The sequence below is a fragment of the Mustelus asterias genome, chromosome 13 (genome assembly GCF_964213995.1).
Source record: "Mustelus asterias chromosome 13, sMusAst1.hap1.1, whole genome shotgun sequence".
NCBI lineage: Eukaryota > Metazoa > Chordata > Chondrichthyes > Carcharhiniformes > Triakidae > Mustelus > Mustelus asterias.
In genome coordinates this window covers 3,323,709-3,349,155 of record NC_135813.1, presented here as the reverse complement: position 1 = coordinate 3,349,155, position 25,447 = coordinate 3,323,709, and the positions used below count along the sequence as shown (strand labels likewise).

Below are 25,447 nucleotides of genomic sequence, written 5' to 3'. Positions count from 1 at the left end.
TCTCTCTCTCTCTCTCTCACTCCCCGTCTCTCTCTCTCTCTCTCTCTCACTCCCCGTCTCTCTCTCTCTCTCTCTCACTCCCCGTCTCTCTCTCTCTCTCTCACTCCCCGTCTCTCTCTCTCTCTCTCACTCCCCGTCTCTCTCTCTCTCTCTCTCACTCCCCGTCTCTCTCTCTCTCTCTCTCACTCCCCGTCTCTCTCTCTCTCTCTCTCTCTCACTCCCCGTCTCTCACTCCCCGTCTCTCTCTCTCACTCCCCGTCTCTCTCTCTCTGTCTCTCTCTCTCTGTGTCTCTCTCTCTTTATCTGTGTGTGTGTCTCTCTATCTGTGTGTGTGTCTCTCTCTCTCTCTATCTGTGTGTGTCTCTCTCTCTCTCTATCTGTGTGTGTCTCTCTCTCTCTCTATCTGTGTGTCTCTCTCTCTCTCTGCAGGCATACGAGGACTATATCGGGTTTGTTCTGACGCTGAATGAGAGTGTGAAAGGGAAAAAACTCACATGCGACTATAAAAGCTCGGAGGTAGGACGTACAGCTGGACCTCTGCTGATAGAACCTGTTATATAAAAGCAAAGGTTATTTCCACATAGTCGTCACTGGGGTAAATGATTTTTAAAAAGTTATTTATTGGTGTCACAAGTAGGCATACATTAACACTTCCATAAAGTTACTGTGAAAATCCCCTAGTCGCCACACTCCGGCACCTGTTCAGGTACACTGAAGGAGAATTTAGCATGCCCAATGCACCCTAACCAGCACACCTTTGGACTGTGGGGGGGAAACCAGACCCCCCGGAGGAAACCCGCGCAGACACGGGGAGAACATGCAGACTCCACACAGACAGCGACCCAAGCCGGGAATCGAACCCCGGTCCCTGGCGCTGTGAGGCTGCAGTGCTAAGCACTGTGCCACCGTGGAGGGCTGTAGTGGAAGAGTTTTAATGAATCAGGGCAAAAACGTGCATTTATAGAATGTAGCATAAAGCTCCAAATCACATCATGGTGCCCAATCAGGTGGAACTCTCTCATCGAGCCAAAGAAACAGTAAGAAGTCTCACAACACCAGGTTAAAGTCCAGCAGGATTATTTGGTAGCACGAGCTTTCGGAGCACTGCTCCTTCGTCAGGTGAGTGCAGGATTTGGTTCACAAACAGGGCATGTATAGACACAAACTCAATTACAAGATAATGGTTGGAATGTGAGTCTTAACAGGTAATCAAGTCTTTACAGGTGCAGACAATGCGAGTGGAGAGAGGGTTAAGCACAGGTTAAAGAGGTGTGAATTGTCCCAAGCCAGGACAGTTAGTGAGATTTTGCAAGCCCAGGCCAGGGGTTACACGTAGTGGTGCCCACCCCAGTCCAACGCCGGCATCTCCACATCAGAGCCAAAGAAAGAGACTCAGAAACTTGGTTACAGAGGTTGGTTTTAAAGGAAGAGGCGGCAGAGGTTTAGGGAGGGGATTTTGGAGCTGGGGTGCAGGTAAGTGAAGGTGCTGGAGGTGTCTTTTTGCCCCTTACCCCCACTTCATTGCTGATTTGGGGCTTAGATTAAATGGGACTAAGGTGTGCAGGTTGGGTGGATTGACCATGCTAAATCGCCCCTTGGTGTCCAAAGATGTGTAGGTTAGGGGGATTAGCGGGTAAATACTTGGAGTTACAGGGGAGGGCCTGACTAAGATGCTCTGATTTGATTTGATTTATTATTGTCACATGTATTAGTATACAGTGAAAAGTATTGTTTCTTGCGCGCTGTACAGACAAAGCATACCGTTCATAGAGAAGGAACGGAGAGAGTGCAGAATGTAGTGCTACAGTCATAGCTAGGGTGTAGAGAAAGATCAACTTAATGCGAGGTCGGTCCATTCAAAAGTCTGATGGCAGCAGGGAAGAAGCTGTTCTTGAGTCGGTTGGTACGCGACCTCAGACTTTTGTATCTTTTTCCCAACAGAAGAAGGTGGAAGAGAGAATGTCCGGGGTGTATGGGGATCCTTAATTATGCTGGCTGCTTTGCCGAGGCAGCGGGAAGTGTAGACAGAGTCAATGGATGGGAGGCTGGTTTGCGTGATGGACTGGGCTTCATTCACGACCTTTTGTAGTTCCTTGCGGTCTTGGGCAGAGCAGGAGCCCCAGACCGAGCTGTGATACAACCAGAAAGAATGCTTTCTATGGTGCATCTGTAAAAGTTGGTGAGAGTCGTAGCGGACATGCCAAATTTCTGTCAGAGAGTCATCGCCAAATGGCCTCCTGCGCTGTCGGTATTCTATGACTTGGAATGTAAGTGGCTGTTAACACCTGCTACAAGAATTGGTTTGCATCTTCTACTCTTTTATCGGACGGAGGAGAGTTTGACCCGGCTGAGAGGACTCTGATCATCTTCCTGCTCCTCTTGAGAATGCCACACTTTTCCAGAGGGCACAGGAAAGCAGAGAGGTGGAGTGTCGCCTGATGTTCTCTCCCTCTGCTTCATTCTGTCGCCCCGCAGTGTTGTTGAGATTAGCAGTCCACTGTTTCGGAGAACAGTATACGCTGCAGGGCACTGGCGGGATACGTTACAACTCTTAATATCAGGTAATCACCTTGGGTAAGTGTGCGGGTTGTTAGTGGACTGCGATACAAAATATCAAAGAAAGGACTGTACACACAGCACCTTTCACAACCTTTAATCATCCCAAAGCAATTACACAGCAAGTGTTCACTGTTGAAATGCAGGAAAAGTGGCAGCCAATTTGCGCACAGCAAGATTCCACAAACAGTAGCGTGATGATGACCTGTTTTGTGATGTTGGTTCACAGAATAGAATCCCTACAGTGCAGAAGGAGGCCATTTGGCCCATCAAGTCTGCACCGACCACCATCCCACCCAGGCCCTATCCCCGTAACACCACGTATTTACCCTGCTAGTCCCCCTGACACTAAGGGGCAATTTATCACGGCCAATCAACCTAACCCACACATCTTTGGAGTGTGGGAGGAAACTGGTGCACCCGGAGGAAACCCACGCAGAGAATGTGCAAACCCACGGGTAGAATGTACAAACTCCACACGGGCAGTGACCCGAGGCTGGAATTGAACCCGGGTCCCTGGCGCTGTGAGGCTGCAGCACTAACCACTGTGCCACCATGGCTGTTGGATAAACCTCGGCCAGTACACCAGGAAGGAATCTTTGAATTAATGGATGTAGAATCGTTTCGGTCCTTTTGCGAGCACAGGTGCAGCCTAGGTTTAGTGTCTCATTTGGAAGATCACACGTCTGACAGGAGAGATTGAGGAGACTTGCTCTGTATTCCCTCGAGTGTCAGAGAGTGAGGAGTGACCTTATTGAAACTTACACGATCCTTACAGGGGGGTGTGGCAGGGCAGATGTGGAGAGGATGTTCCCCCCGGCTGGGGGTCTGGGACCAGGGGGACAGTCTCAGAATAAGGGGTCGGCCATTTAAGACTGAAGAATTTCTTCACTCAGAGGCTGGTGAATCTTTGGAATTCTCCTCCCCAGAGGCTGTGGAAACTCAATCACGGAGTCTGTTCAAAACACAAACCGAGAGATTCCTGGAGACCAATGACATCAAGGGATATGGGGATTGTGGGGGATCAGCCAGGGCATTAGCTATGAGGAGAGAAACTTGGTTTGTTCTCACTGGAAAGACGGAGGTTGAAGGGCGACCTGATAGAAGTCTACAAGTTTGAGGGGCATGGACAGAGTGGATAGTCAGAAGCTTTTTCCCAGGGTGGAAGAGTCAATTACTAGGGGGCACTGGTTTAAGGTGCGAGGGGCAAGGTTTAAAGGAGATGTACGAGGCAGATTTTTTACACAGAGGGTGGTGGGTGCCTGGAACTCGCTGCCAGGGGGTGTAGTGGAAGCTGATACGATAGTGACTTTTAAGGGGCGTCTTGACAAATGCGTGAATCGGATGGGAATAGAGGGATACGATTCCCGGAAGGGTAGGGGGTTTTAGTTCAGACAGGCAGCATGGTCAGTGCACGCTTGGAGGGCCGAAGGACCTTTTCTTTGTTCTTTTTTCAGCCATGATCTGTTTGTGTTGCAGAGCAGGTTTGATGGGCCGAATGGCCTACTCTTGTTCCTATGTTTGGGCGGTGCATCATTCCTTCATCCCTACACTGGACCTGTTGGCCAAGACTCTGTGCCTAGAGCACTGGAGTGGAGCTAGAACCCAAAACCTTCTGGTTTATTCTTTCATGGGATGTGGGCATCGCTGGCCAGGCCAGCACTTTATCACCCATTCCTCATTGCCCTTCAGAAGGTGGTGGTGAGCTGATCTTGAACCCGCTGCAGTCCATGTGATGTAGCTACATCCACAGTGCTGTTAGGGAGGGAGCTCCCAGCGACAGTGAAGGACTTGTGTAGAGAAGACTGAGAACTTAATCTGTGGACTTTGAGCTCCTTCAGACATGGGGTAGCACAGTGGTTAGCACTGCTGCCTCACAGCTCCAGGGACCCGGGTTCAATCCAGCCTCGGGTGACTGTCTGTGTGGAGTTTGCACATTCTCCCCGTGTCTGCGTGGGTTTCCTCCGAGTGCTCCGATTTCCTCCCACAGTCCAAAGATGTGCGGGTTAGGTGGATTGGCCATGCTAAATTGCCCCTTAGCGTCAGCGGGACTAGCTAGGGTAAATATGTGAGGTTACAGGAATTGGGCCTTAGTGTCAGGGGGACTATAGAGGGTAAATGCATTGGGTTATGGGTTAGGGTCTGGGTCGGATTGTTGTTGGTGCAGACCCGATGGGCCAAATGGCCTCCTTCTGCACTCTAGGGATTTTATGGTTTCTGATCCATTTGGGTGTCTGATTTCCCCCTTCCCACGGCCTCTCCAGAGAACTGCCTTCTCCTGGGAGAGCCTTGTACCCCGAGCAGCCTGCTCCACACTTCCTCAACCGCCAACTATAAGATCATCCTGGCTCCTGTGAACCTTTCCTGGAAGACCGTTGGAAAGTAGTGTAGCACTGAGTAGCTGCCTCTGTCTGTATGTGCGTATTAAACGTGAGTGACTCATTCTGCAGAAGCACTGAATTAACTTCAATCTGTACAAGCAACTAGTCTCCAACCCATATCCTGCATCTTTCGTACGAGACATTAAACTGAGGCTCCGTCTGCACTCGGGTCCAGTAGAAAGCCCACGGTACAGCTCCAAAAAAGAGCAAATATTGTTCGCTCTGCTGTGCTGACCAATATTTATCTCTCAACCCATGTCTCCGAAAAACCAGACGATCTTTGATTTGATTTATTATTGTCACATATATTAACATACACTGAAAAGTCTTGTTTCTTCCGTGCTATACAGACAAAGCATACCGTTCATAGAGAAGGAAAGGAGAGGGTGCAGAATGTAGTGTTACAGTCATAGCTAGGGTGTAGAGAAAGAGCAACTTAATGCGAGGTAGGTTCATTCAAAAGTCTGACGGCAGCAGGGAAGAAGCTGTTCTTGAGTCGGTTGGTACGTGACCTCAGACTTTTGTATCTTTTTCCTGACGGAAGAAGGTGGAAGAGAGAATGTCCGGGGTGCGTGGGGTTCTTAATTATGCTGGCTGCTTTGCCGAGGCAGCGGGAAGTGTAGACAGAGTCAATGGATGGGAGGCTGGTTTGAGTGATGGATTGGGCTTCGTTCACGACCCTTTGTAGTTTCTTGCGGTCTTGGGCAGAGCAGGAGCCATGCCAAGCTGTGATACAACCAGAAAAGATGCTTTCTATGGTGCATCTGTAAAAGTTGGTGAGAGTCGTAGCTGACATGTCAAATTTCCTTAGCCTTCTGAGAAAGTTGGTGGGCTTTCTTAACTATAGTGTCGGCATGGAGGGATCTGGTCGTTATCACATGTTGGACCCTTGGAGGACGAGAGGGGGGAGTTAATAGTGGGAAATGAGGATATGGCTGAGTCTTTAAATACGTTTTTTGTGTCGGTCTTCACGGTGGAGGACACAAATAGTTTGCCAAATATTAACGATAGAGGGTTGGCAGCAGGAGAAATACTTAATACGATTAATGTTACCAGAGAGGCAGTGCTGGGTAGACTAATGGGACTGAAGGTGGACAAGTCCCCGGGTCCGGATGGAATGCATCCCAGGGTATTGAAAGAAATGTCAGAGGTAATAGTGGATGCGTTAGTGATTATTTATCAAAACTCATTGCATTCTGGGGTAGTGCCGGTTGATTGGAAAACGGCTAATGTTACGCCGCTGTTTAAAAAAGGAAGGAGACAAAAGGCGGGTAACTATAGGCCGGTCAGCTTAACGTCTGTAGTAGGGAAAATGCTGGAATCCATTATTAAAGAGGAGATAGCAGGGCATCTGGATAGAAATGGTTCGATCAATCAGACGCAGCATGGATTCATGAGGGGAAAGTCGTGCTTGATGAACATGTTGGATTTTTATGAAGATGTGACGAGGGCGGTTGATGGAGGAGAACCGGTGGATGCGGTGTTTTTGGATTTCCAAAAGGCGTTTGATAAGGTGCCCCATAAAAGGCTGCTGAAGAAGATTAGGGCACACGGAGTTGGGGGTAGTGTGTTAAAGTGGATTGGGGACTGGCTATCCGACAGGAAGCAAAGAGTCGGAATAAATGGGTGTTTTTCCGGTTGGAGGAAGGTAACTAGTGGCGTGCCGCAGGGATCGGTACTCGGGCCGCAACTGTTTACCATTTATATAGATGATCTGGAGGAGGGGACGGAGTGTAGGGTAACGAAGTTTGCAGACGACACAAAGATAAGTGGAAAAGTGAATCGTGTGGAGGACGGAGAAGATCTGCAGAGAGATTTGGACAGGCTGAGTGAGTGGGCGAGGATATGGCAAATGGAGTATAACGTTGAGAAATGCGAGGTTATACACTTTGGAGGAAATAATAACAAATGGGATTACTATCTCAATGGAAACAAATTAAAACATGCTACCGTGCAAAGGGACCTGGGGGTCCTTGTGCATGAGACGCAAAAGCCCAGTCTGCAGGTACAACAGGTGATCAAGAAGGCAAATGGGATGTTGGCCTATATTGCGAGGGGGATAGAATATAAAAGCAGGGATGTCTTGATGCACCTGTACAGGGCATTGGTGAGGCCGCAGCTGGAATACTGTGTGCAGTATTGGTCCCCTTATATGAGGAAGGATATATTGGCATTGGAGGGAGTGCAGAGAAGGTTCACCAGGTTGATACCGGAGATGAGGGGTTTGGATTATGAGGAGAGGCTGAGGAGATTGGGTTTGTACTCGTTGGAGTTTAGAAGGATGAGGGGGGATCTTATGGAGACTTATAAGATAATGCGGGGGCTGGATAGGGTGGAGGCGGAGAGATTCTTTCCACTTAGTAAGGAAGTTAAAACTAGAGGACACAGCCTCAAAATAAAGGGGGGTCGGTTTAAGACAGAGTTGAGGAGGAACTTCTTCTCCCAGAGGGTGGTGAATCTCTGGAATTCTCTGCCCACTGAGGTGGTGGAGGCTACCTCGCTGAATATGTTTAAAGCGCGGATGGATGGATTCCTGAGCGGTAAGGGAATTAAGGGTTATGGGGATCAGGCGGGTAAGTGGTACTGATCCACGTCAGATCAGCCATGATCTTATTGAATGGTGGGGCAGGCTCGAGGGGCGAGATGGCCTACTCCTGCTCCTATTTCTTATGTTCTTATGTTCTTACATGGTGTTATTTTTTCTGGGCGCTTGCTGTGCCCAATTGGCTGCATTTCTGCGGTATTTCATTGCTTGTGAAGTGCCCTGGGACATGCCTGGATCATGAGCTTCTCCCTGGTTTGTGTGATGTGCAGAGAGAGGCAGTGACACCTCCCTTCTTTTCCCATCTACAGCCTGTGCAGAAACTAGTTTTTCTCCTGAACACACTGGACAGGTGGATCGACGAGACCCCCCCGGTCGATCAGCCCTCCCGATTCGGTAACAAGGCGTTCCGCACTTGGTACAGCAGACTCGAGAAGGTACGTTGTGGTGAGAATGGTTGTATCTCGGTGGAAGTTTTAAAGTGAATGTCCCACTAATTAAATCCCGTTTCATATCTTTGCCAATTCTAAATTTTAAAATGTAGCAGGGAATTGGTTTTTGGTGGTGGGGATGGAGGCAGAAAGACAGTTCAGCTAGATTTAAACTGGCAAAAAAACAAACGTACTCAGTTCTTCGTGAAGAAATTAGATCAGGCTGTGGATTGGACACTGGGGAGGTGCAGAAACCGTGGGACATTCTTTCAGACGCAGTTGCATATTGTGTGGATTTGTTTCCTGTGTGGACAAGTCGAATGCATCTTGTTTAATTCACGTCGGTACAGATAATAGTTGTTATCTCAGCGATTGGCCATTGAGATTACGATGCGTCTGTAACTCCCTCCAGTCTGTCTTGCCCCATACAGTGGCTAACTGGCAGAGACAGTGTCCAGACTCAGTCTCCAGTCTGTGCTGGACCTCGGGCAAGAACATCACAGGTCTCCCACTCGCCTGGCTCTTGGGAGCACAGTGCCCGGTGAGTTAGATAGTGGGCCTCTCCATCCCCCCATCATTCAATAGCCCAGTGACACGTATGGTCCAGGCCGCCCTGTGAAGAGTGGAGACACTGGTGTGGAAGGGAGGCCTGAATCTCCGGTGATGTAGATGGGAAGTCACTTTTGAAGTATTGTTAGAAATTCATCCAGAACTTGCAGCCCCGGAGTCCTGTCCCGTGAGAGAGCTCCTTTCTCGTGTGGGAGGGTGGTGGCTGGGAGGGGAATTGCAAGGCTGTCCTGAGCTGTACAGGGCTGGGTTGGGGGGGTGGGCGAGTCTGTCTCATGCCACTCATGAGATCTCAGCACTGGCACTGATTTGCTTTCTCATCACAGGAGGCTGAGAACTTGGTTTCCAATGTGATTCCCCGCGAGTTGAGTGCTGCTGTTGTCGAGGCTTCAGTGTATTTAAAGGAATCCGTGGGAAACCCAACAAGAATAGACTATGGAACAGGTAACCACCACTTCATATCCCTGTGCGGAGGCGTAGGGTGAGAATACGCTGCCTTATAAACCCTTGCTGCAATGTGTGCTTTGCTGTTCCTAGATTGTCCACTAGATGGTAGTGTCTGACAAGTAATCAGATCATTGTACTACTCCAGTGAGGATCTGGAGCTTTAGTCTGCACTGTGCTGATGTACATTGCCTGTAGTCCTCCCCCCTCCTACCCTGCTCTCTGTGCTTCCCACCTTTCCCCTGGTGGGTCGTGTGAAGGGACGTTCTGTCTGGCCCCTCCGAACATGCCACTTGACAAGGCAGTGAGGGACTCAAGTTAATTCAGCCTCTGTTTTCTGCTTTTGTTCACATGTTTCCATGCCTATGATGATTTTGCGTGTACGTTGTGTGAAGATTTGTGCGGTTTGAATCCAGATCCTATCCTTCTCCAGTGCATTGCCTCCCAGTCACTGATTCCAGAGCAGAGATGTGGGCGGCGCAGTGGCACAGTGACTAGCCCTGCTGCCTCACAGCGCCAGGGACCCAGCGGGTTCAATTCCTGGCTTGGGTCACTGTGCGTGCAGAGTCAGCACATTCTCCCCATGTCTGCGTGGGTTTCCTCCGGGTGCCCCGGTTTCCTCTCACAGTCCGAAGGTGTGCGGGTTAGGTGGATCGGCCGTGCTGAATTACCCCTTAGTGTAGGGGGACTAGCTAGGGTAAATGCATGGGGTTATGGGGATAGGGCCAGGGTTGGATTGGGGTTGTTGCAGACTTGATGGGCCGAATGATCTCCTCCTGCAATGTAGGAAAAAAAAGTTTATTTATTAGTCACAAGTAAGGCTTACATTAACACTACAATGAAGTTACTGTGAAATTCCCCTAGTCGCCACACTCCGGCACCTGTTTGGGTCAATGCACCCTAACCAGCACGTCTTTTGGATTGTGGGAGGAAACCCACGCAGACACGGGGAGAACGTGCAAACTCCACACAGACAGTGACCCAAGCCGGGAATCAAACCCGGATCCCTGGTGTTGTGAGGCAGCAGTGCTAGCCACTGTGCCACTGTGTCGTCCCTGGATTCTATCCATCAGGTGCTCAGAGTGCAAAGTGCTAGAAAAAACTGGCCGGTCGAACAGCCTCTGTGGAGAGAGAAAGACAGAGTTGATGTTTGAGGACAGTTCATGTGGAAAGCAGGGCAGCAAAGGCTCTCTCTGTTTAAACAGTGAAGGCTGGTGGGCTTGGTGACGGTGGGAGTTTAGGAGCAGTGACGGCCTCAGTGTTTAGCTGATCCTACGCTGCCAAACTCCCTGAAGGGTGTGTTACCAGCACCTGACAAAGTGAGAATGTTGACCGTCCTGAGACACAATGCTAACTTAAAGAAACAACCTCGGTTACCTGGTGTATTTCACAGTCTCTGCACATCTCCAGCCACTTGACAACCAGTCTAATCCCTGTTATAATGTAGGAAATGGGGCAGATAATCATTTTGTGATGCTGGTTGAACGATAAATATCGGTCAGGATATGGGGGGGCACTGGGGGGGGGTGGATCTGCGCTGCTCCTCTGCTCTGGACAAGGAATCTTTTATATCCACCTGACAAGACATCTCACCTGAGAGCTGGCACCTCCAACGATGCAGCACTCCCGCAGTGCTGCATTCTTATTACTTTTTAAGTTTATTTATCAGTGTCACAAGTAGGCTTACATTAACACTGCAATGAAGTTACTGTGAAAATCCCCTGGTCGCCACACTCCAGTGTCTGTTCGGGTTCACTGAGGGAGAATTTAGCACGGCCAATGACCCTAACCAGGACATCTTTCGGACCGTGGGAGGAAACCGGAGCACCCGGAAAAAACTCACGCAGACACGGGGAGAACGTGCAGACTCCGCACAGACAGTGACCCAAGCCAGGAATTGAACCTGTGTGTGTGTGTGTGTGTGTGTGTGTACGTGCGTGTGTGTGTGTACGCGCGTGTGTGTGTGTACGCGCGTGTGTGTGTGTACGCGCGTGTGTGTGTGTACGCGCGTGTGTGTGTGTACGCGCGTGTGTGTGTGTACGCGCGTGTGTGTGTGTACGCGCGTGTGTGTGTGTACGCGCGTGTGTGTGTGTACGCGCGTGTGTGTGTGTACGCGCGTGTGTGTGTGTACGCGCGTGTGTGTGTGTACGCGCGTGTGTGTGTGTACGCGCGTGTGTGTGTGTACGCGCGTGTGTGTGTGTACGCGCGTGTGTGTGTGTACGCGCGTGTGTGTGTGTACGCGCGTGTGTGTGTGTACGCGCGTGTGTGTGTGTGTACGCGCGTGTGTGTGTGTACGCGCGCGTGTGTGTATGTGTGTTTGTGTACATGTGTGTGTACACGCGTGTGTGCGCGTGTATCAGTAACAACAAGATTGGACTCGGTTGCCAGACACCCACAGACACGTTTACCTCCCCGCGCCCCCCCCCCCGCCCCCGATGCCCCTCTGTGCAGGGCCAGTGTGGGTTATACAACGGGACAATCTGGAAGTGAGGGGTAGATGATAATGTTGCAGTGAAGATTTCTAATTCTTTGTCTTCCGGTCTGGATGAAGCCGCAGTGTTTGACGTGTTTTTGTCCCTCTCTCTGACACAGGCCACGAGGCTGCGTTTGCTGCGTTTCTCTGCTGTCTCTGTAAGGTCGGAGTCCTGAAGGTGGATGACCAGCTGGCCATTGTATTTTGTATATTTGATCGGTGAGTACAGTTCCGCGATGGTCCACCGTGTACACCTGCACCGCGCACACCTACACCTTGCACGCCTGCGCCTCGCAATAGGTTAGAATTCAGTGAAACCTTGTGGCGATAACTCTGATTGCTGCAACTGAAACTTGCATTTGCATAGCGCCTATAATGTGATAAAGCAGCCCAAGGTGCTTCACCAGTCAATGACTCGGAGTTTGAGCCGCTTGAGGTATTGGCGCAGTTATGCCAATGCGTAAAGCGTAGTCAGACACAGAGGGTTAAAGGTGGAGATGTTAAGGGAGAGAATTCCAGAGCTTGGGTTCCAGGCACAGCTGTCAGTGGTGGACGTTAATGGCACAGAAGAGGCCGGAGGTTTCTATGAGCTGCTCTGACAGAGATTCTTACCCAGGCTCTCTCCCCCTCAACCATTTCCCACGGCCAATCCACCTAACCCGCATATCTTTGGACTGTGGGAGGAAACTGGAGCACCTGGAGGAAACCCACGCAGACACGGGGAGAATGTGCAAACTCCACACACACAGTCACCCAAGCTAGGAATCGAACCCGGGTCCCTGGAGCTGTGAGGCAGCAGTGCTAACCACTGTGTCGCTCCATATTTGAGAATTGTCGTGTTGGAAGAGATTACAGTGTTAGAGGGGGAGTGAGGCTACGGAAGAATTTGAAAATGGAGACATTACTGGACTGGGAGCTGATGTAGGTCAGTGAGTGCATGCGATTGGTGAACAGAAGGAACTCTTCAGGAAGCGGGTTGGTGCTGTTCCAGCCCCAAGGCTGAGTGTGTTTAAATGGAACAGAGGAGGAAGGGGTCAGCGGGTACAGGGATAAAAACAGCAACACGGCTTACAAGATCATAAAAATTGAAATAAAGCACTGGCGTCCAGAGTAAATACTTTTGGAAAAATGGCAAGTTATGCAGAGCTTGTTTAGAACCTTGGTTATTCTGTACTCGGAGCGCTGAACACAATTCTGGTTCCTGTTTTACAGACAGGATATCGAGTCACTGAACTGAGGAACATAGGAACAGGAGGAGGCCATTCAGCCCCTCGAGCCTGTTCTGCCATTTAATGAGATCATAGAATCCCTACAGAAGGAGGCCATTCGTCCCATCGAGTCTGCACCGACCACAATCCCACCCAGGCCCTATCCCCATAACCCCATGCATTTATCCTGCTAATCCCCCTGACACTAGGGTCAATTTAGCATGGCCAATCCACCTGACATGCACAGCTTTGGACTGTGGGAGGAAACTGGGGCACCCAGAGAAAACCCACGCAGATATGGCTGAACTGTGGCTTAACTCCATATACCTACACACACACACACAAAATGCTGGAAAATCTCAGCAGGTCTGACAGCACCTGTGGCTCTACCCTCTCTCTACAGATGCTGCCAGACTTGCAGAGATTTTCCAGCATTTTCTGTTTTTGCTTCAGATTCCAGCATCCGCAGTAATTTGCTTTTATCCATATCTCTGCCTTTGGCCCATATCCCTTAAAGCCTTTACTTAACAAAACTTTATCCATCTCAGTATTAAAGATTGCAACTGATCCTGCATCAACTGCTGTTTGTGGGAGCGAATTCCAAATCTCTCCCACCCTGTGTGTGTGCGCGTGTGTGGAAGTGTTTCCTGTCGATCCACCAGAAGGAAGTCTTCAGTTTCAGGCAATAAAATAAAACAAGATTTAATTCCAACCTATAAATCAAAGCAAAAGAGCTTAATAAAGAAACTTCATTACTCCAACACTTGAGGCCTCACCCTGGGCCAATCCAAACTCCCACAAAGCCCAGCAGCTTCTTATTCATACTGAGTCAGCTGACCACCTCAGCATTTTGTCATTGGTTACATAGTTTGCTGGGTCAGCTGACCCTCAGAGCCTGTTACCATTGGTCACACTACAACAGATCCAATGTTATCACTGGTTACATTCTAACTCTTGCTAAATTTCAAGTTTATTTATTACTGTCACAAGTAAGGCTTACATTAACACTGCAATGAAGTTACTGTGAAAATCCTCTAGTCGCCACACTCCGGCACCTGTTCAGGTACACTGCGGGGGAATTTAGCACGGCCAATGCACCTAACTAGCACGAATTTCGGACTGTGGGTGGAAACTGGAGCACCCGGAGGAAACCCATGCAGACACGGGGAGAACGTGCAGACTCCACATAGACAGTGACCCGAGCCAGGAATTGAACCGGGGTCCCTGGCGCTGTGAAGGAGTACGGCTCACCACTGTGCCGCCGTGCCTAACATCTCTCCAGAATGGTACAATGCCTAGTTCTAGAATCTCCAGCCACTGGAAATAGTTTATCTTCATCTACCCTGTCTTTTCCTGTTAGTATCCTGAAGATTTTGATCAGATTACCCCTTTACCTTCTAAATTATCGCGGTCTGATTTGTACATTCTCTCCTCAATTTAAACCCCGAAGTCCAGGTATCATTCCTGTAAACCCCTTCAAGGCCATGAGGTGGAGATGCCGGTGTTGGACTGGGGTGGGCACAGTAAGAAGTCTCACAACACCAGGTTAAAGACTTAATTACCTGTAAAGACTCGCATTCCAACCATTATCTTGCAATTGAGTCTGTGTCTATATATGCTGTTTATGAAACCTCCCTCTCCACTCACCTGATGAAGGAGCAGCGCTCCGAAAGCTCGTGATTCCAAATAAACCTGTTCGACTATAACCTGGTGTCGTGTGACCTCTCATCTTGTCCAGAAAACTAGGAGTCATACATATAATATCGTCCCTAATGAATCCAATGGGGAATACAGAAGAAAAGTCTTTACCCAGAGAGTAGTGTGAATGTGATACTCGCTCCCATGGGGAGTAGTTGAGGTGAATCGTATAAGAACATAAGAAATAGGAGCAGGAGTAGGCCATCTAGCCCCTCGAGCCTGCCCCGCCATTCAATAAGATCATGGCTGATCTGAAGTGGATCAGTTCCACTTACCCGCCTGATCCCTATAACCCCTAATTCCCTTACCGATCAGGAATCCATCTATCCGTGATTTAAACATATTCAACGAGGTAACCTCCACCACTTCAGTGGGCAGAGAATTCCAGAGATTCACCACCCTCTGAGAGAAGAAGTTCCTCCTCAACTCTGTCCTCAACTGACCCCCCTTTATTTTGAGGCTGTGCCCTCTAGTTCTAGCTTCCTTTCTAAGTGGAAAGAATCTCTCCATCTCTACCCTATCCAGCCCCTTCATTATCTTATAGGTCTCTATAAGATCCCCCCTCAGCCTTCTAAATTCCAACGAGTACAAACCCAATCTGCTCAGTCTCTCCTCATAATCAGCACCCCTCATCTCTGGTATCAACCTGGTGAACCTTCTCTGCACTCCCACCAAGGCCAATATATCCTTCCGCTAATAAGGGGACCGATACTGCACACAGTATTCCAGCTGCGGCCTCACCAATGCCCTGTACAGATGCAGCAAGACATCTCTGCTTTTATATTCTATCCCCCTTGTGATATAGGCCAACATCCCAGTATAGACATGCTTAAGGGAAGGTTGGATGAAGGCATGAAGGAAAGAGGAATAGAGTAAAAGACAGAGAGAGGTAGGAGGAGACTCGTGTGGAGAATACGCACCAACCCAATCCAATTGGGACAAAGATATTGTAACATCCTATTGAATCCCAATGAGCGCAAAGTCTACATTTGGGGTGGCACAGTGGTTAGCACTGCTGCCTCACAGTGTCAGGGACTCAGGTTCGATTCCCGGCTTGGCCATTGGGTCATTGTCAGTTCGGAGTCTGCACATTCTCCCCATGTCTGTGTGGGTTTCTTCCGGGTGCTCTGGTTTCCTCCCACAGTCCAAAGATGTGCAGGTGAGGTGGATTGGCCGTGCTAAATTGTCCTTTGGTGTCAGGGGGACTAGCTAGGATAAATGCATGGGGTTATGGGGATAGGGCCTGGGTGGGATTGTGGTCACTGCAGACTCGATGGGTCCTTCTGCACTGTAGGGATTCTATGAAAATACTGCAGAGGCTGGAAATCTGAGATAAAGACAGGAGATGGTGTAAATATTCTGTAGGTCAGGGCAGCCTGGAGAGAGAAAAACAGAATTAACTTTTCGTCAGAACGGATTAAGTTGATCTTTCTCTACACCCTAGCTATGACTGTAACACTACATTCTGCACCCTCTCCTTTCCTTCTCTATGAATGGTATGCTTTGTCTGTATAGCGCGCAAGAAACAATACTTTTCACTGTATGTTAATACATGTGATAATAAATCAAATCAAATGCACAAAGTCTCAAGATTTTGCCTCCTCCAATCCCACAGGTATCTGCAGGTGATGCGGAAGTTGCAGAAAACATATCGAATGGAGCCAGCGGGGAGCCAAGGCGTCTGGGGCCTCGATGACTTCCAGTTCCTTCCCTTCATCTGGGGCAGTTCCCAGCTCATAGGTACAATATCACCTGTGCCTGGCTCCTTTTTCTGATTATCCCCCACATTGGATCACCAATGTGGGTGGGCGCGCGAGAGTTACGGGGGTGGGGGGTTAATTGAGAGTTAATGGTTCTGAACAAAATCCAATGTGTGTGTGTTTGGACACTTCCTGTCCCCACTATCCTCGTCACGTTTTCCGGCCCATTTCTCACCAAGGGTGCCCCCTTCTGTTTCAGCCGTGTCTCAGGCAGTGGCACACTCTCCTCTGAGCCAGAACACCGTAGGGGCAAAGCCCCACTGCAGTACGGGGAATGAGGCTCTCTGAGGGAGTGCTGCACTGTCTCAGACGTCATTGTTCTAGAGACGCTGAACTGAAGGCTGAGGCGCTTCCTACCTCTCCTCAGATGGGCTTAAGAGATGCCACTATTCTGACAAAGAGCGAAGGAGTTCTCCGCAGTGCCCTGGCCAATATTTATCCCTCAGTCAACGTCACAAAATACAATCGATATCTGGTCAATGTCACGTTGCCGTATGTGGGATCTTGCTGTGCACAAACTGATTGCTGCAACCCCTGCACTTCAAAATATATTTGATTGGTTATGGGATATTCTCGCATTGTGAGAGGTGCTATATAAATGCAGGTCTTTGTTTAAGTACCGCAGCTTTCTCTCCTGCCTCGTCCACTTCCCTCGATTGGGCGGCACAGTGGTTAGCACTGCTGCCCCTCAGCTCCAGGGACCTGGGTTCGATTCCCGGCCTTGGGTCACTCTCTGTGTGGAGTTTGCTCATTCTCCCCGTGTCTGCGTGGGTTTCCTCCGGGTGCTCCGGTTTCCTCCCACAGTCCAAAGATGTGCGGGTTAGGGTGGATTGGCCATGATAAATTGACCCTCATGTCAGGGGGATTAGAGGGTAAATGCTTGGGATTATGGGAATAGGGCCTGGGTGGGATTGTGGTCAGTACACACTTGATGGGCTGAATGGCCTCCTTCTGCATTGTAGGGATTCTATGATTAGACTTTGACTCGAGGCCAGTCACTCAATAACATGCTCAGAGTCTGGCGCGTGAGTGATTCCTCCACTGGTTGGTGAAACAGCTTAGCTGCAGTCACTTGAGAAGCGGTCACTTGGCTGAGGGGGTTTGTTTGAGGAAGGGTCAGTGCTTTCGGGGAGCTGCGGGAGGGGTCAGCAGCTTGTTCTGTTCACTCCGGGGCTGAGATTGAATGATTGTCCCTTCTCTTTCAGATCACCCCACCCTTACGCCGGCCCACTTTGTGGATGAGAAGGTAGTGAACGAACACCATAAGGAATACATGTTTCTGGAATGCGTCAGGTTTATTAACGAGGTGAGGAGCTGAATCCCACGCTCAGTATGACGGAGTCGCTGCTTAGGGAGGGGTGCTCTGGGGCGCCGAACCCACTGGCTGTCTGTAACCACCCCCTCGAGGCTCACAACAACAGTCAGGAAACAGGAGCACAGCCTCTGCACAAAACACCGAGCGGAGCACAGGGTTCGTTAAAGCGTTGGATTCTTGCAGTGTGACCCAGCAAACATTCTTCCCCAACCAGATCCCAAACCTAACTCCACACACACACACACACACACACACACACTGAGTGTGAATCACACAGTGCGCTCCAGGCCAATCGACACAAATTAAACTCATTATCTGGCCCTCAGCCTGTTGGGTTTTGTGGGATCTTGCTGTGCACAAACTGGTTGCCTCATTTCCTACATTACAACAGTGACTGCATTTCAAAAAGTATTTCATTGTCTGTAAAGGCTCAAGTCAGGAGTGTGATGGAATATTCCCCACTTAGAAATCATAGAAATCATAGAAACCCTACAGTACAGAAAGAGGCCATTCGGCCCATCGAGTCTGCACCGACCACAATCCCACCCTTGCCTGGATGGGTGCGGCTCCAACAACACTCAAGAAGCTCAACACCATCCAGGGCAAAGCAGCCCCGCTTGATTGGCACCCCATCCACAAACACCCACTCCCTTCACCACTGACGCACAGTAGCAGCAGTGTGTACCATCTACAAGATGCACTGCAGCAACTCACCAAGGTTCCTTAGGCAGCGCCTTCCAAACACAGAACCTCTACCATCTGGAAGGACAAGAGCAGCATTTACTTGGGAACACCACCGCCCGGAGATCCCCCTCTGAGTCACTCACCATCCTGACTTGGATGTTCCTTCACTGTCGCTGGGTCAAAATCCTGGAACTCCCTCCCCACTGTGGGTGTACCTACATCGCATGGACTGCAGGGATTCAAGATCAGCTCACCACCACCTTCTCAAGGGGCAATTAAAGATGGGTAATAAATGGCGGCCTAGTCAGTGACGCCCACATCCTATGGATCAAAAGGAAAAAAATCTTAGGGACATGAGTTAGTGGAAAACACGACAGAAGCGGATCTTTCTGAGATTGGTGAATATTGCTACAGCTGACCTTAGAATAGAAGAAACAGTCTGGATTGCATTTTCAATCTAGACCTTGTTGCCTGGTGCCCACTTTTAGGATTCCTATCAAAAACAGTCATGATGCCCAGCTCCTAAGAGCGTGGCTGGCATGGTGTCCTCTCCATAAGGACAAGTCCCTGTGACCCTGTGATCCTGTGATCGAGAGTAACATTCCCTCTTCCCAGTTAGCCCTGCGAATCCCATGGCGTCTCGACCGGATGTTGACCTGCTCATCCCCTGGGAATGCCGAGCACTGTACCGTTTTCACCTGTCCGCAGTGTGTTTTAACCATCTCCTGACTAACTGCTTTCCAGTTGGCAACTCCGGTTTTACAATGCAGGGCGGCACAGTGGTTAGCACTGCTGCCTCACAGCGCCAGGGTCCCAGGTTCAATCCTGGCCTCGGTCATTGTCTGTGCAGAATCTGCATGTTCTCCCCGTGTCTGCGTGGGTTTCCTCCGGGTGCTCCCGTTTCCTCCCACTGTCCAAAATGTGCGCGTTAGGTGGATTGGCCATGCTAAATTGACCCTAGTGATAGGGGGACTAGCTAGGGTAAATGTATGGGGTGATGGGAATAGGGTCTGGGTGGGATTGTGGTCGGTGCAGACTTGATGGACCGAATGGCCTCCTCCTGCACTGTAAGGATTCTGATTCTGCAGATTTCAGAGTCCGCAAGATTACTTCTAATTTACAACAGAGGAACAAAGCAATCATAGAAACTAGAAGCAGGAGGAGGCCATTCAGCCCTTCGAGCTGCTCCACCATTCATTTTGATCATGGCTGATCATCAAATTCAATATCCTGATTCTCCCTCCCCCCCATTCCTTGATCCCTTTAGCCCCAAGAGCTATATCTAATTTCTTCTTGAAATCACACAACATTTTGGCCTCAACTACATTCAGTGATCGTGAATTCCACACATTCACCACCTTCTGGGTGAAGAAATTTCTCCTCACCTCAGTCCTGAAAGATTTACCCCTTATCCTCAAATTATAACCCCCTAGCTCTGGACTCCCCCCACCATCGGGAACATTCTTTCTGAATCTACCCTGTCTAACCCTGTTAGAATTTTATAAGTTTCTATGAGATCCCCTCTCACTCTTCTAAACTCCAGTGAATATAATCCTAACCGACTTAGTCTCTCCTCATATGACAGACCTGCCATCCCAGGAATCAGCCTGGTAAACCTTCGCTGCGCTCCCTCTATAGCAAGGACATCCTTCCTCAGATAAGGATACCAAAACTGCACACAATACTCCAGGTGTGGCCTCACCAACGTCCTATACAATTGCAGCAAAACATCCCTATTCTTATACTCAAATCCTAGAATCATAGAATCCTCCAGTGCAGAAGGAGGCCATTTGGCCCATCGAGTCTGCACCAACCACAATCCCACCCAGGCCCTAACCCCGTAACCTCATGCATTTACCTTACTAATCCTCCTGACACTAAGGGGCAACTTAGAATGGCCAATTAACCTAACCCGCACATCACTTCACACGGCCAGTGACCCAGGCCGGGAATTGAACCCTGGCACTGTGCGGCAGCAGTGCTAACCACTGTCCCACCATGCCACCGCCACTGTGCCTCTCACTATGAAGGCCAACATGCTTTGATGGTGTGCAGGTTAGGTGGATTGGCCATGCTAAAATTACCCCTTGGTGTCCTGAGATGTGTAGGTTAGGGGGATTAGCGGGGCAAATACTTGGGGTTACGGGGATAGGGTCTGGATGGGATGATCCATCGGAGAGAGTCGGCGCAGATCTGATGGATCCAATGTCCTGCTTCTGCACTGTAGGGTTTCTATGATTTCAATGCTTCGTCCAAACCTTCCAGCTCTCTTCACCTTGCTTTCAGCTTCTCTTTCTATTCCTAGCCCTCCCTTGTGCTTATCAACCTTCCTTTTCAATACATCTTAGCTACTGGCCTTAACCGCTCCCTGTGGGAGCAAGTAACACACCTCGCCACTGTCTGACTAAAGAACCTTTCCCTGAATTCCCCATCAGATTTAGTAGTTTTATGTCGATTGCCCAAGTTTTCCTTTGCCGCACAAGTGGAAGAAACTTCTCTCAGTTTACCCTCTCAAACCCCTTCAAAATGTTAAAGACTTCTCTAAGGTCACCCCTCAGGATTCTCTTTTCTCGAAAGAGTCCCAGCCTGTTCAATCTTTCAGATAAGTTTGGAGGCTATTTTCTGAGTGGGCACTTCCTAGAGCAGCTAAGGAAATTTCACAACCTGTAGCCTGGCCAATCAACCTAACCCGCACATCTTTGGACTGTGGGAGGAAACTGGAGCACCCGGAGGAAACCCACACAGACACGGGGAGAACGTGCAAACTCCACACAGGCAGTCACCCAAGGTCAGAATTGAACTCGGGTCCCCTGGTGCTGTGAGGCAGCAGTGCTAACCACTGTGCCATCGTGCCGCCCCAGTTTCCACTTGGAGGGACATGGATCTTGTGACTGGGGCGGGGGTGGTAATGAGTGAAATCCCTGTGCTAGCAGCGCGGGTCCTCACACTCCGTGTGTTTGAAGTTGGAATTGGGATTTGGTTGGGGAAGAAGGCTTGCTGGGACACGCTGCTAGTGTTTACTGGTCTAACGAACCCTGTGCTCCACTCGGTATGTTGTGCTCCTATTTCTTGGCTGCTTTCCTGAGCTTTGAGGGGGTGGTAACAGACAGCCAGTGGGTTCGGCGCCCCAGAGCTCCTCTGAGTAAGCAGCATGTTTAGCTCAGCATTGTGGGTGCAGGGGTGGAAGGCCGAAGGGCCTGTCCCTGTGCTGTAATTTTCTTTCTTCATTGCTCCTGTATTCTCTCCGACTGATCCCCACCGTCTTCTTCAGAACCACGTTTCACAGCTTCCTGTTCTTTGATGTCTAATTCTCTGTAAGGGTCCACATTTCATCTCAGTCCAACAGGACACTCCAAAGCACAGTCCTGATAATTCTTCTCTGGAGATCACTGTTCATTCCGATACTGAAGAATGCCCTATGTTTGGAGAATTGATTCTTTGTCATCGCTATTCTCGCTGGAATTTCTTCATGGCAGTGACCATTTGTACCAGACGTTTCCCAGTTACTTAAATTGTGATACTCTATTCCAGCTGTTGACCATTAACTGCTGTCTCCATTATTTCTTCCAATCTTCGTAACTTTTGTATTTGTTTTACATTGGTTTTCATTCTATTAGTTTCCACCACTTTAATTCGCTCTATTTGTTAGTGTCTGTAGATCTTCTGCTGTGATCGGCACGGTAGCACAGTGGGTTAGCACTGCTGCTTCACAGCTCCAGGGTCCTGGGTTCGATTCCCGGCTCGGGTCACTGTCTGTGTGGAGTTTGCACATTCTCCTCGTGTCTGCGTGGGTTTCCTCCGGGTGCTCCGGTTTCCTCCCACAGTCCAAAGATGTGCGGGTTAGGTTGATTGGCCAGGTTAAAAATTGCCCCTTAGATTCCTAAAGTGTGTGGATTAGTGGGTAAATATGTGGGGGTAGGGCCTGGGTGGGATTGTGGTCGGTGCAGACTTGAAGGGCCGAATGGCCTCCTTCTGCACTGTAGGGTTTCTATGATTCTATGTGCTCCCCACTCTCTCGGTTGTAAATCTCAATCCCTTCATCGTTTGACCTCCTGCATCTGCACCTTTCTAGATTTCATCGAGTGCCTCTTTTATCATGGCTCCCACAGAGATGTTAAAGAGCGATGGCGATAGGAGGCAGCCTTATCCTCCAAGAGGTTAACGTTCACTTGTTGACATTGTGCGAGTTGGCAGGATAAAAGAGAGACTTCCATTTCTATGGCTCAATCCACGACTTCAGGACCTACACGAGCCCTTTATGGTCACTGCAGTGCCGTCACTGTTACAATGTGGGGATACGTGCAGTCAATTTGCGTGTAGCAAGCTCCCACAAAACAGCAATGATATGAATGGTCAAGAGGTAAATATTGGCCCAGGGATATTTCCTCAACTGCTTCGACAAGTCTTGATCTTGGTTTCAGATAAAGCTCGGCACAACATCGTGGGCCGAAGGGCCTGTTCTGTGCTGTACTGTTCTAAGTGGTGGCAGTGGGGTCTTTTATTTTGTCCTAGGGTGTCGTTGGCAAGGCCAACATTTGTTGGCCAGCCCTTGAGAGCAGCTAAGAGTCAACCGCATCGCTGTGGGTCTGGAGTCGGATGTAGGCCAGGCCAGATAAGGACAGCAGATTTCCTCCCCTAAAGGACATTAGTGATCCAGGTGGGCTTTTAATGAAAAAATAATTCTGAAGGGTTTTAACCCCATGTCTGCAGAGCATTAGCCTGACAACTGGATTAATAGTCCAGTGGCCCACCACTGTGCCTCCGACTCCCCATTTATGCCCACCTGAGGGGGACGATGGGCCCTTGTTTTCACATCCAAAATGTGGCACTTTCAACAGTGCAGTGTTCCCTCGGTACGGTAGAGTATCTACAGTACAGAGGGAGGCCATACGGCTCACCGAGTCTGTACTGACCACATCTCACCCAGACCCTATTCCCGTAACCCCACACATTTACCCTGCTAATCCCTCTGACACTAAGGGGTAATTTATCATGGCCGATCCACCTAACCCGCACATCTTTGGACTGTGGGAGGAAACCGGAGCACCCGGAGGAAACCCACGCAGAGACGGGGAGAATGTGCAAACGCCACACAGACAGTGACCCGAGGCCGGAATTGAACCCGGGTCCCTGGCGCTGTGAGGCAGCAGTGCTAACCACTCTGCCGCCGTGCCGCCCAGATAATGTACTGCCGAGATTATTGGTCTGCGGTGCGACTTAAACCCACAACCATCAGACCATGAGGCACAGGAACTACCTACTCGACCATAACCAGTTCTGGCAGCAGGTGGCAAACATTTAGTTTGAAAATGGCACTTCTGATGATGCAGCACTCCTTCGACGTTGCGCCATTGTATTTGTGAGCGATGGTGTCATTGCTGTGCTCCGCCCCATTCTAACCTAATACTTTCCAGAAAGGGGACATTGGCTAATGATACCTTTACCATCGTTTAAAATAGCTGGTTCCACGATGCTGAATGGCTGCACAGTGTCAGAACTGGAATGCTGCCATTTGTATGAATCTATAGTAGATGAGTTTTTATATCTCACTGGTATGAGGTACCTCCCCTTTGACCTGTCTCACAGATACGTGAAATCATTAACAATTATTTTCAAACTGATGGCACGGTGGCACAGTGGTTAGCACTGCTGCCTCACAGCGCCAGGGACCCGGGTTCGATTCCCAGTTTGGGTCACTGTCTGTGTGGAGTCTGCACGTTCTCCCCGTGTCTGCATGGGTTTCCTCCGGGTGCTCTGGTTTCCTCCCACAGTCTAAAGATGTGTGGGCTAGGTTGATTGGCCGTGCTAAATTGCCTTTTAGTGTCCTGGGATGCATATGTTAGAGGGATTAGCGGGGTAAATATGTGGGGTTACGGGGATAGGGCCTGGGTGGGATTGTGGTCAGTGCGCACCCGATGGGCCGAATGGCCTCCTTCTGCACTTCAGGGATTCTATGATTCTGATGGTTTATCGATGGTAGGTTTTGGGACTGCCGCTGAGGCACAAACTCTGCACATTTCCCAAAGAATATGAACAAAAGTGAGATTTCTTTTTGAACCATTTTTCTTGGATTTTTTCCAGCACAAAGTCACCTGTCATTTTCTGCATCAAGTTCACTTCTGCACATTGATGCTGAGTTGGGAGCAGTTGCTGCTGAGTCCCATTGCGAGCACGCTTCTCTCTGATTCAGCGGGTGTGTTTTCAAGTCCCACTACAGAGACTTGATACAACATCTAAGTCCATAGTCCCAGTACGCAGTATGATGGAGCGCTGCGTTTTCTGGAGGTGCAGTGCTGAGGGAGTGCCGCACTGTCAGAGGGTCAGTGCTGAGGGAGTGCCGCACTGTCAGAGGGTCAGAACTGAGGGAGTGCCGCATTGTCAGAGGGTCAGAACTGAGGGAGTGCCGCATTGTCAGAGGGTCAGTACTGAGGGAGTGCCGCACTGTCAGAGAGGCAGTACTGGGGGAGTGCAGCACTGTCAGAGGGTCAGTATTGGGGGAGTGCCGCACTGTCGGAGGGGCAGTACTGGGGGAGTGCCGCACTGTCGGAGGGGAAGTACTGCGGGAGTGCCGCACTGTCGGAGGGGCAGTACTGGGGGAGTGCCGCACTGTCACAAGTGCAATCCTGGGGGAGTGCCGCACTGTCACATGTGCAATCCTGGGGGAGTGCCGCACTGTGGCAGGGGCAGTATTAAGGGAACTGGCAGCTGCTGTCTTTCAGAATGAATGATTAAAGTGAAGCCCAGTCCTCTCTGAGATGAGTGTGAAAAATCCCCGTGTTTTGTTTTGAGAAGTGGTGGAGTTCTCCCTTGTCTCCGAGTCAATATTTATTTCCCAACCAAGATTACTGAAACAGATTATTTGGTGATTATCGCATCATTTTGCGGGATCTTGCTGTTCTCAAATTGCTGCTGAGCAATTAGAACCGTGACTCCAGTTATCCAGTTCATCCATCACCAAGCGGGGCTCGATAGCAGCACTGACTGAGCTGTCTGAGTGCTAAAGCTCACGCCTGCTAGGCCAGGGTTGAGGAACCAGCGAAAGGGAGAAATCTATATGACTTTGTCCCCAACCCAATCTACCTGTCGCAGATGCATCTGTCTGTGAATCATTGGTAAGAGTGATCATCGCACAATCTTTGTAGAGATGAAGTCCTGCCTTCACATTGTCAATACCTTCCATCGTGTTGTGCGGCACTGTCACCGTGCGGAATGGGATAGATTTCACATGGATCTCAAAACTGGACATCCATGAGACACCGTGGGCCAGTCAGCAGCAGCAGGATTGTATACACCCACAATCTGTAACCTCAGGGCCCGGCATACTTCCTGGATCTGGATAGACAAGTGACCAGGCAGGGAATAGAGAGGCACGGGCGGTCGGTCTGCGT

At 49.7% G+C, this 25,447-nt stretch overlaps 1 protein-coding gene across 1 annotated transcript in view; it reads left to right on the top strand.

Moving 5' to 3' along the window:
* Window positions 1–25,447, top strand: part of ptpa (protein phosphatase 2 phosphatase activator) — a 54,482-nt gene that overhangs the window by 6,032 nt on the left and 23,003 nt on the right. Inside the window, exons 2-7 of the mRNA XM_078227540.1 lie at window positions 430–516; window positions 7,791–7,916; window positions 8,804–8,921; window positions 11,514–11,613; window positions 15,916–16,040; window positions 17,266–17,366. Of these exons, the coding sequence (XP_078083666.1) occupies window positions 430–516; window positions 7,791–7,916; window positions 8,804–8,921; window positions 11,514–11,613; window positions 15,916–16,040; window positions 17,266–17,366 (657 nt within the window). The remainder of the gene's footprint in view (window positions 1–429; window positions 517–7,790; window positions 7,917–8,803; window positions 8,922–11,513; window positions 11,614–15,915; window positions 16,041–17,265; window positions 17,367–25,447) is intronic.